This window comes from Lissotriton vulgaris, chromosome 7 (assembly GCF_964263255.1).
Source record: "Lissotriton vulgaris chromosome 7, aLisVul1.2, whole genome shotgun sequence".
NCBI lineage: Eukaryota > Metazoa > Chordata > Amphibia > Caudata > Salamandridae > Lissotriton > Lissotriton vulgaris.
Genome location: NC_141695.1, coordinates 360,548,065 through 360,563,275, shown reverse-complemented (window position 1 = coordinate 360,563,275; position 15,211 = coordinate 360,548,065). Strand labels below are relative to the sequence as shown.

Below are 15,211 nucleotides of genomic sequence, written 5' to 3'. Positions count from 1 at the left end.
TTGATGTTATAAATGTTTTAACAACTTTTGTGCTCACCCGCTGGGAAATGAAGTTGTGGGCTCCCTTTTACAACCTTGTTTTCTGTTTTAGGAAACGATTCCAACAAGAGTTGAGTGCCTACTCTGGATGGAGCTGCCTTGCCTTCCTGGAAGAAGAGGAAGTCTTTGTTTGCTATGGATTATTCTCTGTAGAGAATTCTTAAATGAACTGTTTTTTCTCTCCGTTGAGAGTTTAAGACTTTGATTTGTTTTTATTGGACTGAGTTCGCGCAAAGAAAGGAGGAAGCCAGATTGGTGTCTCTCTACTTTGTATACTTGATATTACAGTGATTGGCTGTTACAAAGGAGGCGTGGCTCAAAGCCTCATGGGTATTGTTGTTTTTTATTGGTGCAGTTTTACTCTAATTGGCTGCTGTGTTTGCAGTAAAGAAATAGAGAAAGCATAATCCTCGCCTCCGTTTCCTTAATAGAATCTAAAATTCTTGTTGCGATAGCTAGAAAATGTTGTATTCTCCTTACATTCACTACAAAAGACACAGTTAAAAGCTGAACAATGGTTCTGGCCTAAATGCGGAAAATTACTGAAATTCACCATTTATGGTTAACAATGCACACAACACACATAACACGTGCCAGTGCCCCCGCCCTGTTGTTCTCTTGATAGCTCTTTTCTTTAATTTTGTTCTGTTGGCAAATTGGTGGTTTTTGAGTGATCATATTAGTAGGAAAAAAGATAAATTAGAGCAAACTGCTTAATATGGTATTCGATAGGAGTATGCAAAATACTTACAGGGCTTAGTGCATCACATTTGTAAACATAAATTCTTTGCAAAAGCCCAACCTGGCAAAGTTTCGAAGAAAAAAAATGAAAAGCAGCAAAATGCCTTGTCTGGCTACAGGTTCTACGGCTGCTTAAGACCATGAGCAGGCTGCATGCCTTCTGCATCTTAAAGTTCTGGCAAGCAGTACTCCCTCCCTTTTTATCAAAGGAAGAAGACGCAGTGCAGGAATTCATGCGACAGGGATCACAATATAGCTCACTGGGTGGTGTGTATTGTTAAAAATGTCAACATTGGGCGGATGACAGCACATAAAATTTCAGATCGCAGAAACGCCAAGCCTGGACTCAAACATGGTTCCCCAGTTTCAAAGTCGGGCAAGAGATAACACAACGCTACTCGATTAGCCGGTGTGAGGGTCCAATTGTACTGTGCCCCAGTACAGACATACCAACCCTCCCGATTCAGGCGTGAGACTACCGATTTCAGGGCGAGTCTCCCGCCTCCCGATTCCTGCAAGCAAAAACCCGATTCCTCAGGGGTTTCAGCTGACAGGGCTCGGTATTGTGTAACGTGCTAATTCTTCCAGAAAACGTCAGATGGGCAATGCAGGGGCTAGGAGGAGTGAAAAACCAATTAAGCCTCATTAACATGCGCATGGTCTTTTAAAGACCTGTGAAGTACTCGGGGCGGCTGTGTGTGTGCCCGCGCTGTTTCAGGGGCGGCGTGGGAGGGGGTGGGGGTGGGGTGAATGCACTGCCAGCAACGTGCCAGGCAGTGTTCAACACTTGCATCACCCTTTCTCTGCCTGCCATTGCGCGCCATGCTTCGGAAAGGTAAGAAAAAGAACGTGCATTTGCGTTTGAAATGTCTGGTCCTGCAGCAGCACACTTCCAAAGCCCACACGGGACAGTAACCGGATTCAAGGCCCCATTCTCCCGATTTTTTAAAAAAAATCTCCCACTTTGCTCTTCTGAAATGTTGGCATGTATGCCAGTACACTAGTGTGATCAACTGATGTAAGGGCAGCAACTACTGACTCACCGGTCCCCTAGGAAACCGGTTGTCAACAAACTGGATAGTAAAAGCATAGACAATCTAAATAGAGGCCAGCCCTCTCTTCTACTTTGCATGAAGAGAGGTCTTATAGAACCATCTCCCGCAATGAGTAAGGGAGAGTAAATGATACAATCAGAGGGAGAACTTGTAACCCAAAATGAGTCAATGCATCTGCCGTCTTGACTGAAGTTCTTTCTGCGACGCTACGTCCCAGTCGCTGAGACTCACGTTACGTAAACAGAAACGTTGAGTCCTTTGTTTATGTCTATGGCCAATGTCAGCGGGTCGCGGTACGTCACATCTACGTGTTGCTTTCGGAGCCACAGAGAACCGTCCTCCATCTTATGCTGAGTGGTATACAGAAGTCTCTAGTATTGAAAGTTCCAAGAACAATAAAAGGTTCCAGAGTTTTGTGCGCGGCCGCCCGCCGTTGCCAGGAGAGACCAGAACAGCGCGTGCCCCCGCGCGGGCGAGGAGGAGAGCCGTCCTCGGGCCTCGAGGGGAAATAACAGCAAGGGGCTGCCGCCATCTTAGACAGCACAGGGCCGGGAGAAGCGGCAGATACCAGACCCGACATGGCGACCAACCTGGGGGATCCGCGGGGCGCAGAATGGTGAGAGGCTGGTCTTTTGTGAGGGTGTGCTGTCTGCTTCTTGGTCTGTTCGCTCGCACCCGTGCTGCTTGCTGGGTATCTTCCACTCAGCCCGGAAGTACACGGGAAGCAGCCTGGAAATCGGCCCATAGTATATCATGTACATATCATCCATTCATATAATTCATGTAAATATTCATTTTCTGAAGTACGGTGAATTAACTCTGTTAGCTAGAAAAATCCCGTTGTTAGTTACGGTAAATCTGCGCCCCCAACCTCACTGAAAATACATCCCTGGCAATCTGCCCACCACCCCCTAACCATCTATACTATCACGTATCTTGAGTTTAAAAAAAAAAAGCGCCCCGAGAAACGTCTTTGGATCTGTCTGGAAGGGATTCTGTGGGTTGTTTTGATAACAAATGTTAACAATGCGAATGAAGCCGAGAAAGCTACGTCGTATTTCTCCCCCCCCCCCCCGACTCCGCCCGAAATACGTGCTTGAACTCTTCGTCCTCGTAGAGCGTAGACAGCCGAATGACATTCTTATTTTTTGTATCGTACGTTATGCTGCCATGAGTGCTCCCAAGACAGAAAAGATTGTTACTTAACCGAAAACAATATCACGAACATAATTGATACGATGTTCCAACAGTTTTTTGCAATTACTTAGTACCCCATTGCCTTTGGTCCACCCTTTCCGTTAAGTCATTCCGTTTTACCCTTCCTTTCCCAGTCCATACAAAGTTATTTACCTACCTCTGATTGTATAGAATGACCTGGGTTTTGGCCACCACACAGAAAGGGAGTTGGTGCGAGAGGTTACCGACTCTCTGAAACTTTATTTCGATTCGTAAAAACAGAATCATAAAAGTATAGCATAGTATTGTACAATTTAAAATACCTACAATGACTTCAGACCATTATAAATTTAGTCAATACATCATTTACAGGTTGATTTAGGAAATAACATATTTTTAAAAAACAATTTTCCAATACAAATACAATGAATTAATAATAGTGCCAAACTATGAGCTAATTACATTTATGAGGGTCAATAGTCCATAACAGTAGTTAATTAATATCGGTTTCTAATACGGAGTGCTACTCTGATAAAACTAAGAACAGCATTGCATATTACTGGAGTTGATAATGAGAGTAAATGTTCATATCCTTCTTTAAAGTTTCGGGATCCAAGCGATAACAGAATTGGTCTAATAAATCTATACCTTGGAACTTTGTACAAGGAACAAAAAAGTATTAAATGAAGAGTGTTTTGAGAAACTTGATTGTTACAAGCACACATAGGTAAACTCTCACACCAACCCACCTGTTGTGGGAATGCAAATAAAAAGTGTAATGTGTTCAGACGAAACCTAGTTAAATAGAAACGCCATTGTGTCTGCCCTATATATGAAAGGTAAGGTTGCTGATACAGCCTCCCCCTATGGTAGACCGCACTCTCGCTATTTCGCAACATCCCTAAGTCTAAATGGTACGCCTCTTTGGTTACTTGCTTTGTTTCAGCGCCAATGGTCTCCACTTTCGAGAAGATATGGCCCAAGCCTATTCTAAAGAAAGTATCCCTAACATATGATAACCATGGGATCTTATCATAGTGTTCAAGGTTAAGACAATCTAGTAGAATTTCCTTAGTAAGTTTCAGGTCGTCAGAGCGCCAAACCTTGATCCAGAGCAGCAAAGGGGAAACATGGATAATGTCACTCACAAATTCCAAGCCTAATTCAGTGTGACAAAAGAGATTAGAAGTGCTTGGAGGGACACATAAGAGGCGCTTTATAAACTTATTTTCCATAACTTGGATATTATTGCAGGATTGAGTACCCCATACACCTGCACCGTATGTTACAACCGGGATGCATTTAGCTTTGTATAGGGATTTCAATTCTGCAACCGGCCTCTGCCCCAGTTTACTGGAAAAACGAAAGATGGCTTCAACAGTTTGGGTAGCATTTTGTACATGCGCGGACATTAACAGATCCCAACTTAGGGTTTTGTTGAATAAGTTCCCCAGATAGTTGAAATTATCAACTTTCTCAATAGTCGAGTCCCTGGGGTTACCGACTCGTTTGTCGAGGCCTCCTACTTCTGGAATACTACAAGCTTCCAGAGTCACAGATGAGCCTTTTGCAAGGTGTAGACGGTTCGGCCAAACAGTTGCAGCGACAGTTGTGGTGATTAGGACTAGGTTTTTCGTGTGTTTCCTCTCTCAGGGTTGCCTCGCCAGATTTCCCCTGTAATTTCTTTGCTCTTAGCCCTTCTTCAAATATTACGTTTGAGTTTGTAATGTAGCATATAAAACAGTACAGTACCCCTTTTTGTATCTGCAACAATAGGATTGACATTGTTAAGCGTGGTTCTAGTTGCAAGCGTGATATAGGCACAATAGTGACAGTCTAGCTTTTCAGGACAGCACAATCAGAAATCATTTATAGGCAAGGAAGAATCAGACATGTTTAAGTGCTTGAGATATCTAAAATGTTGCATAAATGTTAATGGTATGCTGCTCTTTTAGTGTTTCCTTTTAAGTCCTAATTCTGTGCGGTCGTCACCTACCCAGCCAGATTTGGGCAGACTTTCCTTCAACTCTGTCCTTTCCCCCTCCTACCCTTCCCCCTCTACGCTCCCTTCTTCTCTCCCTCTTTCCCTTTAATGTTTTTCTGTTGAGGCCTAGCCATTTGGCCGATGTCCGGTGGAGCTACCTGATAGTTGAAGAGGAGATGGGCCACGGATTCCCCCTCTGCCGTCACCTACCCAGCCGGATCTTGGACAAACTTTCCCTTTGCATCCCGCTGTACCTATACACTACCCCTTTTGCCCTCACACCCTTGCCTTTCCTCACCCCATTTTCCTTTTCTGGTATGCTCCCAAAAAGTTGTTTTCTGGTATCTTTTGTAACTATTTTCTCCTGATCTCTATGTCCTGTCTTAATCCTACCCCTTTATCCTATCCCCTTACCCTTCCTGCTCCATTCACCTTGTCCGCTGTGTTCTTTACATGCTTTTCTTGATCCTTATGTAACTTTTAACTGATGTAATTTGCAACATTATTGTCCCTCATGTAAAGCGCTCTGATTCTATCGGGTCGAGCCAGCGCTATATAATAACTCATTAATTAAATTTGTTCCCATTTAGTACTCTTCCGCCCTAGCTCTTAGCTCCTATCCACTCTCCCCTGAATCTCTCACCTTGCCTGCTAGTCTGCCTAGCCCCCTGTCCTTTGTGCCCTTTGACTAAGGACTCCTTCTCCCCTTGTTGGGGAAAGATCCAATATTTATAGCACGTTCTGCTCTCACTATAGCAGCCACGCCACAAAACCTTTTTAAATAAATTTTTCGCTTTGAGGGAAAACTCCCAATACGTACTTTCACTTTAATGTTAGCCATGCCTCTTTCTTTAGCCACTGTTCGCTGTAATATGCATGCGGAGAGCAGCGTCTAAAGAAAGGGGTGCAGCGCCATTAGAGTGGTCTCGCATTTGCTAGAGTTTGAGCTATTGGCATTAAAAATGACTGCCTTTTATGTATGTGTTGCATTAAAAACACAAAAGGCATGTCATTTACAATGGCAATAACTTAAACGCTCGCAAATGCAAGACCTATTGCATTGAAAATGCATGTTCCTTCAGGCTCTAATGCTCAGATCAGTCACTTAGTGTTTAAACTTAAAAAATAACCTGAAGCATTTGTCCGTGCATGGCGTTTGTTCTGTCTCTGAAATTTGACTCAATTTAACCAAATAGACACTTCCTCAGATAGCCCTCGCATCTCTGCATCCTGGAACTGTCAACTAGTATTGATAGAAGTGTGGTGCAAAGAATATCTGCTTTTGAGTTGCGTACTTGTAGCCTCAACAGAGGCTGTACCTGTAGCCTCAACAGAGGCTGTACCTGTAGCCTCAACAGAGGCTGTACCTGTAGCCTCAACAGAGGCTGTACCTGTAGCCTCAACAGAGGCTGTTGTTACTTTTCATTTTGTGAACCTCCTCAGTGCTCACCCTTTGACAGAGTAGCGGGCTAGTCATGCATTATTCATCCATTCCCCAAATACCCTTATATGTTGAACAGGTTAGGGGATGTATGTGTTGTGATTCTTGAAGGGCAGCTGACTGAGCTCTTCGTCCCTCTTTTGAGCCCCAGTGCCATCTTTATAACTGGTTCGCTGTAGCGGACATCTCTTTTTTAGGTTTCGACCTGTGGCTGGAGCACGCAGTGCTCCGCCCAGGCGAAAGCTTTTGTTTCCTACAGTTTGAGCTTAGTCCCGCCTCTGTCTTTCATTGGCTAGCTCCATAAATGGAGGCTAGCCATTGGAAGACATTGGCTGTCAATCATTCTTTCCCCTCGGAACGCGATTCGGGGGCGTTTCCGTGACTTTTTTTAAGTCCCGCCGCTTTTTCGTCATGGCATTCGGTGGGCGTTTCATCTGGCAGCTTCCAGCCCTCACCTCAGGTCAATTTTTAATTGTATTCACAGTTGACAAATGTAGACAATTCGGAGCCATCTTTGATTAATTCATTAACTTGCTATAGAAACATAAAACGTTTTGTTGATGTTACTTAAATGTTCAGCAAACCGAAAAGCAAAAATCTTAAAAAAATACTACGTTTACGTTTGTATGGCTCAATTTTTAAACGTTGTTTAATTAAATGACTTATGCGAGAAATATTGTTGGCCCGTAGCAAAAGGAATATTTTCCTTCATGTGACTCGGGCTGCGGCATTTCACAGTAGCTGTTGAACTCAGTATGAAAACGCATAAATAAAGTATCACAGTGTTTCGCTCTGTGCAGGAGTCCTTTCACTATGTCTATGAAAGCCAGTTTCTATTGCCCTGGGGAGAAGTAGAGGAAGCCAACATCTCGCCATCGCTACTAACCGGAGGTGCACGCGGATTCGGCAAAAGTGACTTTTCAAACCTAGGAGGCAGGCGCGAGGTTTCATGTTTGAGTTCGTTTACTTACTGAAGAAAGGGGTTTAGAGGACGACCGTGCGGGGCTGGATGTGAGAACAGGGGAGCGAGCGAGCCGGCTGCAGAAACGGACACCTGACCCGGTGCTCCTGGGGAGGGGGGGGGGTGAGTTGTGTGTGAAGCCTCGGAAGATTGTACTACATGTTGGGTTTTTGAATTAAACTGTGTTGTGGCGAGCTGCGGGAGGAGGGGCGATATGACATTCACAGATTCAAATTAGGGAAGCTGCGTTCCCTCGGACTCCTTTGAGTCAGCTGTGGCTTCTGTTAAAGAATCCAGTAGAACAGCCTGCAGTTTATGATTTATTTCAGGGTGGGAGGGAGGTTGGGTGTTCAACTGAACTACTGATCCCATAATGCATTGTTCGAGAGTAACAGAACCAGCATAGCTCCCATTGCTCCTTGTTAGCAGCAGGGATGTCCCCAGCCCCCCAACTGTGCATTACCGCCAGTCACTGAGGCATCACTCACACTGGAGAGACTTGGCAAGATCGCTAAATCGGTCATCGATGAATCCAAAGGGACAGTCCCCATACTACTGTCCTCGTCATGACTGGGAGCCGAGACTTGGGCTGGTACTGGTGAACATACAGGTAATCCCTCCCCCTCCTTCACAAGACGGTGTTTAATCACTTTCAATGGATCAGCCAGCTTCTCTCCCACTCGGATACCACTGACCTCGGGGGGGCACTTTCCCTTTCAAAGACCGCCAACGTAACAGCTGCGGGACAGTCCGCTTGCCTTTCAAAGAAACCGCAGAAACAGGCTTTGTAGTGCCGATAGGCACCGCGACCTTCTCAGCACCCCCGCTGGCAGCTGACGGCTCCTTTCCATCGGAATCACCGGGACCGGCAATGCGTGTGATACCGCGTGTCTTCGCTGCTGCTGATGCAGTCTTAGAGGCTGTCCTTGGGGCCATATCGGGGGCAGAGCAAAATGTGAGGTCGATACACCTGAGGGAGCAGGAGCCGGAGGCGGAGCGCACGTAGACCCAGAGCGACTTGGCGGTAAATTTCGCTTGCAACTGATTAAGTCTGTGGATCATGGCCATCCAACTATGCAGCAATAGTCACCCGAGCATTGGCTGGCCAAAAGTCAAGTCTGCATACTGCCTACAGCAAACACCACAGCAGACTGAAAAGCGGACAATCGCCTGGGTAAGAGGAACAGGGGGTGGTCGAGGTAAAAGACGATAGGGGAGGAATTCACCATGGGAGCACTGACACCAGTCTATTCAGCCGAGCAAAATCCTAGATTCGTTCCCACTTAACGATGTGTTGGCTACTACATTTCGGATTGTCAACAACACTCTTAATTCGAAAGCAGAACTATGAAAATCATAATGCAGCAGTACTTAAATCAGAAACCTGTTGATGACTGGACTGCTCGTCTTTGAATAAAAAATGTATTCCTTTTATGGATATTGATTCTATCCAAGCAAGGAGCTGGGTGTGGTTACTTTTCAGTACAATGCAAAATTGTAATAAAGAAAAGGATAATGACAAACTACCAGCCGTGCCCACGTCATACGAGTCCGCTTCCCCCACGCCGCGAGGCTTACGCAGGCAGGGAGGGGTGCCTGTTTCGCGGCTTGTCCAGCCCTGACTGGCCAATGAGATGCCGAGCCCGCCTCCCTCCTACAGGTGAGCTCATTAGGCTGCTTTAAATCACTGAGCCTGACACAGCTTCTGTTTGTTGGGTCGGGAGGCGACAGGGGAAAGAGGGTAGTTTTGGCGGTGCATATTGACTCCGAGATGACTGAATGAACTAAGTTGTTTATTTTTGTGAACAGTTCGTGAGAAATCGTTTTTCTTTGTCCTCGTGAACGGGTTTACTTTAAAGCGCCATTAAATGTAATAATATGCAATTATTTAGTGGTAGGCCTTGAAAGTGTTTAGAAGTTTCGTTCTCTTTGCCCCCAAAAATGTTGCTTTTGAATAAATACTTGCTGGAAGAATAGCTCTAACTTTTCCATAGGCGAAACCGTTGCATTGTAAATGCTTGTTTAATGTTACAATTTATTTTTGATATTTTTAGATTGCTTTAAAAATGGTTGTCCATGGTTTGGTTTCCTCCAATGCCGTGTCTGTTTTAGCTTTTCCATTAATTCACATACTTCACTTTTTGGGCATGTCGTCATCCTCCATTTCCTTGTAAGACCACTGCAAAGCAGTTCTAGATATTTGACTAGTTCACCGAACTCAGAGCACAGCCAATGTTATCATGTATCTAGCAAATACCCTGTCATCATTTGTCTGTATTCTTTCATAGTCTAGCAAAGTCAGACCGTGGCCATGTGGGTTATAACTTATTCCAGTTAGGCTTTCACCCAGACTATCGGCTAGTGCTTTCATAGTGCAGCTTTTTAGGTTTTGACTGGCGATGCGTACTTCAGTACGCATGCGCCAAAAAACCTTTTGATGTGTGTGTGTGTGTGTGTGGGGTCGGGAATACGCCCTCTCCTCTCATTGGCTAGCTCCATAAATGGAGGCTAGCCATTGGGAGAGGGCTCCGTCCGTCAATCTCGGACCAGATTCGGGGGCGTTCCCGAGAATTTTTGGCTTTTGGCTACGTCAGCCGAAAGCCTGTTCTCGGGAACGCCCCCGAATCTGGTCCTGCATTGAACCGACACCTGCCTTCCTGCCGAAGGAAGCAGCCGTCGGTCTACAGCCAGGGCCGCGCTGGGATTGGCCCAGCCGGCCGAGCCTCCGCCATGTCATCGGGAGGAGGAGGAGTGGAGAGCAGGTCCCGCCTCGGCCCCGGAACGAAGTCCAGGTGAGTGCTTTGTTTGCTGGGGCTAGGGGAGGCTCCCTCCCTCTACCCGTGTGTCCGTTCCCGCCCCCGCACCCCCCCCTCTCCGTGTGTCCGTTCCATATGAGTCAGTGTTTGCTTATTTTGTTATGCTGCTGTTCTTTGGTTGCATTGATGTCACTGTGCAAGCGTGTTCCTATGCGGATCGTTATCATTCAGCAGGGCGTCCATTCCCGCCCCCGCCCGTGTGCTACAAAACCTTTACGACCATTCTGCCTTCCCGCCGTCCATTCCCGCCCCCCCCCCCCCCCCCCCCCCCCCCCCCTGTCCGTGTGCTACAAAACCTTTCCGACCATTCTGTCGCTTCAAGTTGATTCCCTCGATCCAGCTGCTGCACATGAAATTGTCTCCTTTGCTGGTTATCGGTCTGAAGTTATAAATGGCCATTAAACCTACTTTATCTGACGTTCTAGCTGTAAACGCTACCTGTGTGTCCGTTCCCGCCCCCGCACCCCCCCCCCCCCTCTCTGTGTGTCCGTTCCATATGAGTCAGTGTTTGCTTATTTTGTTATGCTGCTCTTCTTTGGTTGCATTGATGTTACTGTGCAAGCGTGTTCCTATGCGGATCGTTATCAGTCAGCAGGGCGTCCATTCCCTCCCCTCCCCCCCTGTCCGTGTGCTACAAAACCTTTACGACCATTCTGCCTTCCCGCCGTCCATTCCCGCCCCCCCCTGCTACAAAACCTTTCCGTCCGACCATTCCCTCCCGCTGTCCGTGTGCTACAAAACCTTTACGACCATTCTGCCTTCCCGCCGTCCATTCCCGCCCGCCCCCCCTGTGCGTGTGCTACAAAACCTTTCCGACCATTCTGTCGTTTCGAGTCGATTCCCTCGATCCAGCTGCTGCACATGAAATTGTCTCCTTTGCTGGTTATCGGTCTGAAGTTATAAATGGCCATTAAACCTACTTTATCTGACGTTCTAGCTGTAAACATGCTGTGCAGTATCGTACTTTGCACCAGACTGCAAACTTGTGTGTGTCACTGATGAGTTTGTTCTCTGTGACACCGACTTACATGCTTGCAGAGATAGTCCTAGCGCCACTCATCCCTCCACGCTGGCACTCATCACAATGTCAAGAGAAGAGCCCTTAACGTGGTTGTAGGTGGTAGGCAGGAAATGAGAATGTAGGAGGGTCAAAGGGCTAGTAGAGGGTATATGAGGGGGCCGGAGGCGTCTCAATTCTGTGCCAACAATCAACACGCTCTACAATATCAAATGTATAGCCTGTGTTGCCACTCTTAACAAAAAGACGTAACGGAAATTAAGTCCTAAGTAGAACTTGTACGATTTCTCCTTTGTCAGCCCACGGTAGTAGCAGTGGCGTCACTTGGGGGGTGCGGACCGTACCGGGTGACACCAATACGCTGTGTTGTCCAATGTCCAACTTTGCAGCCTCGCCTCTGCCAGGTGTACCGAGGCTTTAACAGCGAGCAGCTGGACCACGTGTACCAGAATGCACCTGTGATATGCGAAGCTGTTGCTGCCTCAGAGGTCCTGGTGCTGGGCAACAGAGGAGGGAAGATAGACAGACGCAACGTGGCCTCCTACTGAGCCTAGTGCAACGTGGGACGGGGCACAGGAGGACAGACAGTGGGCTGACCTCTTACTGAATCTCCCCAGCACGGAGGAGAAGCCGGCCCGGCGGCCGGTAACGCCCCAGTGAAGCTCAGCAGGCAGAGAGAGGGGGAAGAGGGTGATCCGCAGGGGTCAAAACTCCTGCTGGCGCTAAGAGCAGCCGGGGTAGGGCAGGCGGGTGAAGCGCGGACAGACTGATGCAGTCAACTGAACTCCCTCCACGCACTGGAATTTACCGGAGCATCTGTGCCTAGTCGAGCTCCCTCTGCTGCTCCAGGAAGAGCAGGTGAGTGTCTGTTGTTACTGCTGAGGTGTGTAATGTTCTGCTGAGTGTCTGTGATCCTGTCTTGAACCCTACGCAGCCTCCTTTACTCCGTACAGTATCAGGAACACAAGGGTGTAATTATGGTAGTATGCTGACGTTTGTGAATAACCGGTTGCTACTGATGTCGGCAGCCTTGAGGTGCTTGGATGATACTAAGGTGGGTGTACGTAGCGCACTGCGGGGCTTTGGTTCACCTCACTGTCTGTGTATTAATTGCTGTGGGCTTTACCTCGCTTCCTGCTTTTTTTAATTCCCTCGCTTTGGGCTCTGTGTATTATCTGCTTGCACAATCCATAGCGCCCCCATCGTTACCTTAGCGCTTTGTACCACTAGAAACTTGTGCATTATTTGTCCCCTGAACGCTCCATCTTGGCCAATTTCGACGTGCCCCTCGCAGCATTTGTTATTGTTGCTGCCATTTTGTCTGCTGTGACGTCCCACACCACCTTCCACACCTTGATCCCGCCCCCCAGCTGACCCTCCCACGCTCCGCCCCCTCCACCATCCATTTATGGCCAATGCCCCCACGTGCAGCGTCCACGCGCTTCGGCCGCGCCGAAGGTGCGCCAAAGGTAAGCCCGTCTACGCCCGTCCGCGCCTGGACCGCGCCCAGCGCCAGACCCCCTGCCCCTCGCGCTGCCCAGCCCTCCCGCATTACCTACGATGCCGCCACCCTCCTAGCCCTTAACCCCGGTCGCGCCCTCAACTGCGTCCAAGCCGCTCCTGGACACACCCATGGACCTTTCTCTTGCTACTCCTGCAAATTCAGCGGCACCGACAACATCTCCGCTACGACCACACCACAGATTCCCGATCCCAACCACCTACAATGCATCCTTCTCAACACCCGATCGGTCCACAGACACGCCATTGACCTATGGAATCTACTAGACACCATCTCTCCAGACGTCGCCTTCCTAACAGAAACATGGATGAACGCTTCCTCCGCCCCAGACATCACCATTGCCATCCCTGAATAATATAAGATCACACGCAAGGACCGTACCGGCCACACAGGAGGAGGAATCGCTATCGTCCATAAAAAATCAATCCACATCTCAACCAGCTCTGACGTCAACCTCGCCAACTCTGAACACCTTCACTTCCAGATCCACATCGACCCCAAGACCACACTCAGAGGCACCCTCCTCTACAGACCACCAGGACCCCGCGCAAAATTCAGTGAAGACGTCACGGACTTCATCACTCCACACGCGCTCCCCTCCAAAGATTACATCCTTCTGGGAGACCTCAACTTTCACCTTGAAAAGAACAACGACCGCAACACCACCATCCTCTTGGACAACCTCGCCAACCTCGGACTTAAACAACTGGTCACTTCCCCCACCCACATCGCAGGTCACACACTCGACCCTATCTTCACCTCCAGCAATCATGTCTCCTTCAGCCACACTACGGATCTCCTCTGGACTGACCACAGCTGCGTTCACTTCACCTACAACAAGCCGAAACCCATCAACCACCCCCAACCAACTCTGCAAAGAAACTGGAACAAAATCACCATCGACCAGATCTCCTCATCGCTCCTTCTAAACACCCCAGCCCACTCTTCTAACCCAGACCAAGCCGCCACCAACTTCACCCTATGGTTATCCAACACCGCCGACATCCTAGCACCACTGAAAAAACGTCAACGCAAACCTGGCAGCAAGAAGGCCTCCTGGTTCAACGATGACCTTAAGAAGTCCAAGAAACTCTGCCGCTCCCTCAAAGGCCTGGAAAAAAGACCCAACCACTAGCACCAAGGACGCCTTCAAAAACGCCACCCGCACACACCACCAACTAATCCGAAAGGCCAAGAAAACAGCATTCAAGGATCGACTAGACAACAACGCTCACAACAGCAAGGAACTCTTCAACATCGTCAAGGAATTCACCAATCCCTCGGCCAACTCCAATGACATCACCCCCTCTCAAGCCCTCTGCGACTCCCTGGCTTTATTCTTCCACAACAAAATTGCAGACATCCACAACAGCTTCGACAACCAACCCGGAGACCATCCCACCCAACCATATGCTGAACATTCTCCCCCCTTGAACACCCTTAACGACTGGAACCCAATCTCCACTGAGGACACCATCCGCCTGATGAACTCCATCCACTCAGGATCCCCCACAGACCCATGTCCTCACCACATCTTCAACAAAGCAGACTCCGCCATAGCACCGCACCTCCGAGACGTCATCAACTGCTCCTTCAACTCCGCCACCTTCCCGGAAAGCTGGAAACACGCTGAACTCACCGCCCTTCTGAAAAAACCCACAGCGGACCCCACCGAACTCAAAAATTACCGCCCCATCTCGCTCCTTCCTTTCCCGGCCAAAGTCATCGAGAAAGCTGTCAACAACCAGCTCGCCGCCTTCCTCGAAGCCAACAAATCCCTCGACTCCTCACAGTCTGGCTTCCGAACAAAACACAGCACTGAGACCGCCCTCATCGCAGCAACAGACGACATTCGAACTCTACTGGACAATGGAGACACAGTCGCACTCATCCTCCTCGACCTCTCTGCAGCCTTCAACACAGTCTGCCACAGCACCCTTTTACAACGCCTCAGAAACATCGGAATACAAGGAAAAGCACTTGAATGGATCACCTCGTTCCTCACCGGAAGAACCCAGCCTTCCACCATTCAAGTCCGAGGCCACTGAAGTCATCTGTGGCGTTCCACAAGGATCCTCACTCAGTCCCACCCTCTTCAACGTATACATGAGCCCCCTCGCGGCCATCGCCCGCCAACACAACCTCAACATCATCTCTTACGCGGATGACACTCAACTGATCCTTTCTCTCACCAATGACCCCAGCCCTGCCAAAACTAACCTACACGAAGGAATGAAAGAAGTTGCCGAATGGATGAAACACAGCCGTCTGAAACTGAACTCAGATAAAACAGAAGTCCTCATCTTAGGTACTTCCCCCTCTGCATGGGAAGACTCTTGGTGGCCGGAAGCCCTTGGAAAAGCACCCATCCCGACAGACCACGCACGGAACCTAGGCGTTATCCTGGATTCTTCACTTTCAATGAACAGACAAGTCAGCGCCGTATCCTCATCCTGCT

General features: G+C 48.3%; 1 protein-coding gene across 2 annotated transcripts in view; it reads left to right on the top strand.

The window, feature by feature from the left end:
• The first annotated feature begins 2,120 nt into the window (after nucleotides 1–2,120).
• The window catches only part of LENG8 (leukocyte receptor cluster member 8), a 141,110-nt gene continuing 128,019 nt past the window's right edge, over nucleotides 2,121–15,211 (top strand). The window contains exon 1 of one of the 2 annotated variants that reach the window (XM_086930261.1): nucleotides 2,121–2,451. In XM_086930261.1, the coding sequence (XP_086786387.1) occupies nucleotides 2,414–2,451 (38 nt within the window). In that variant the 5' untranslated portion in view covers nucleotides 2,121–2,413. The remainder of the gene's footprint in view (nucleotides 2,452–15,211) is intronic. The other variant, XM_086930262.1, reaches the window with a different exon arrangement.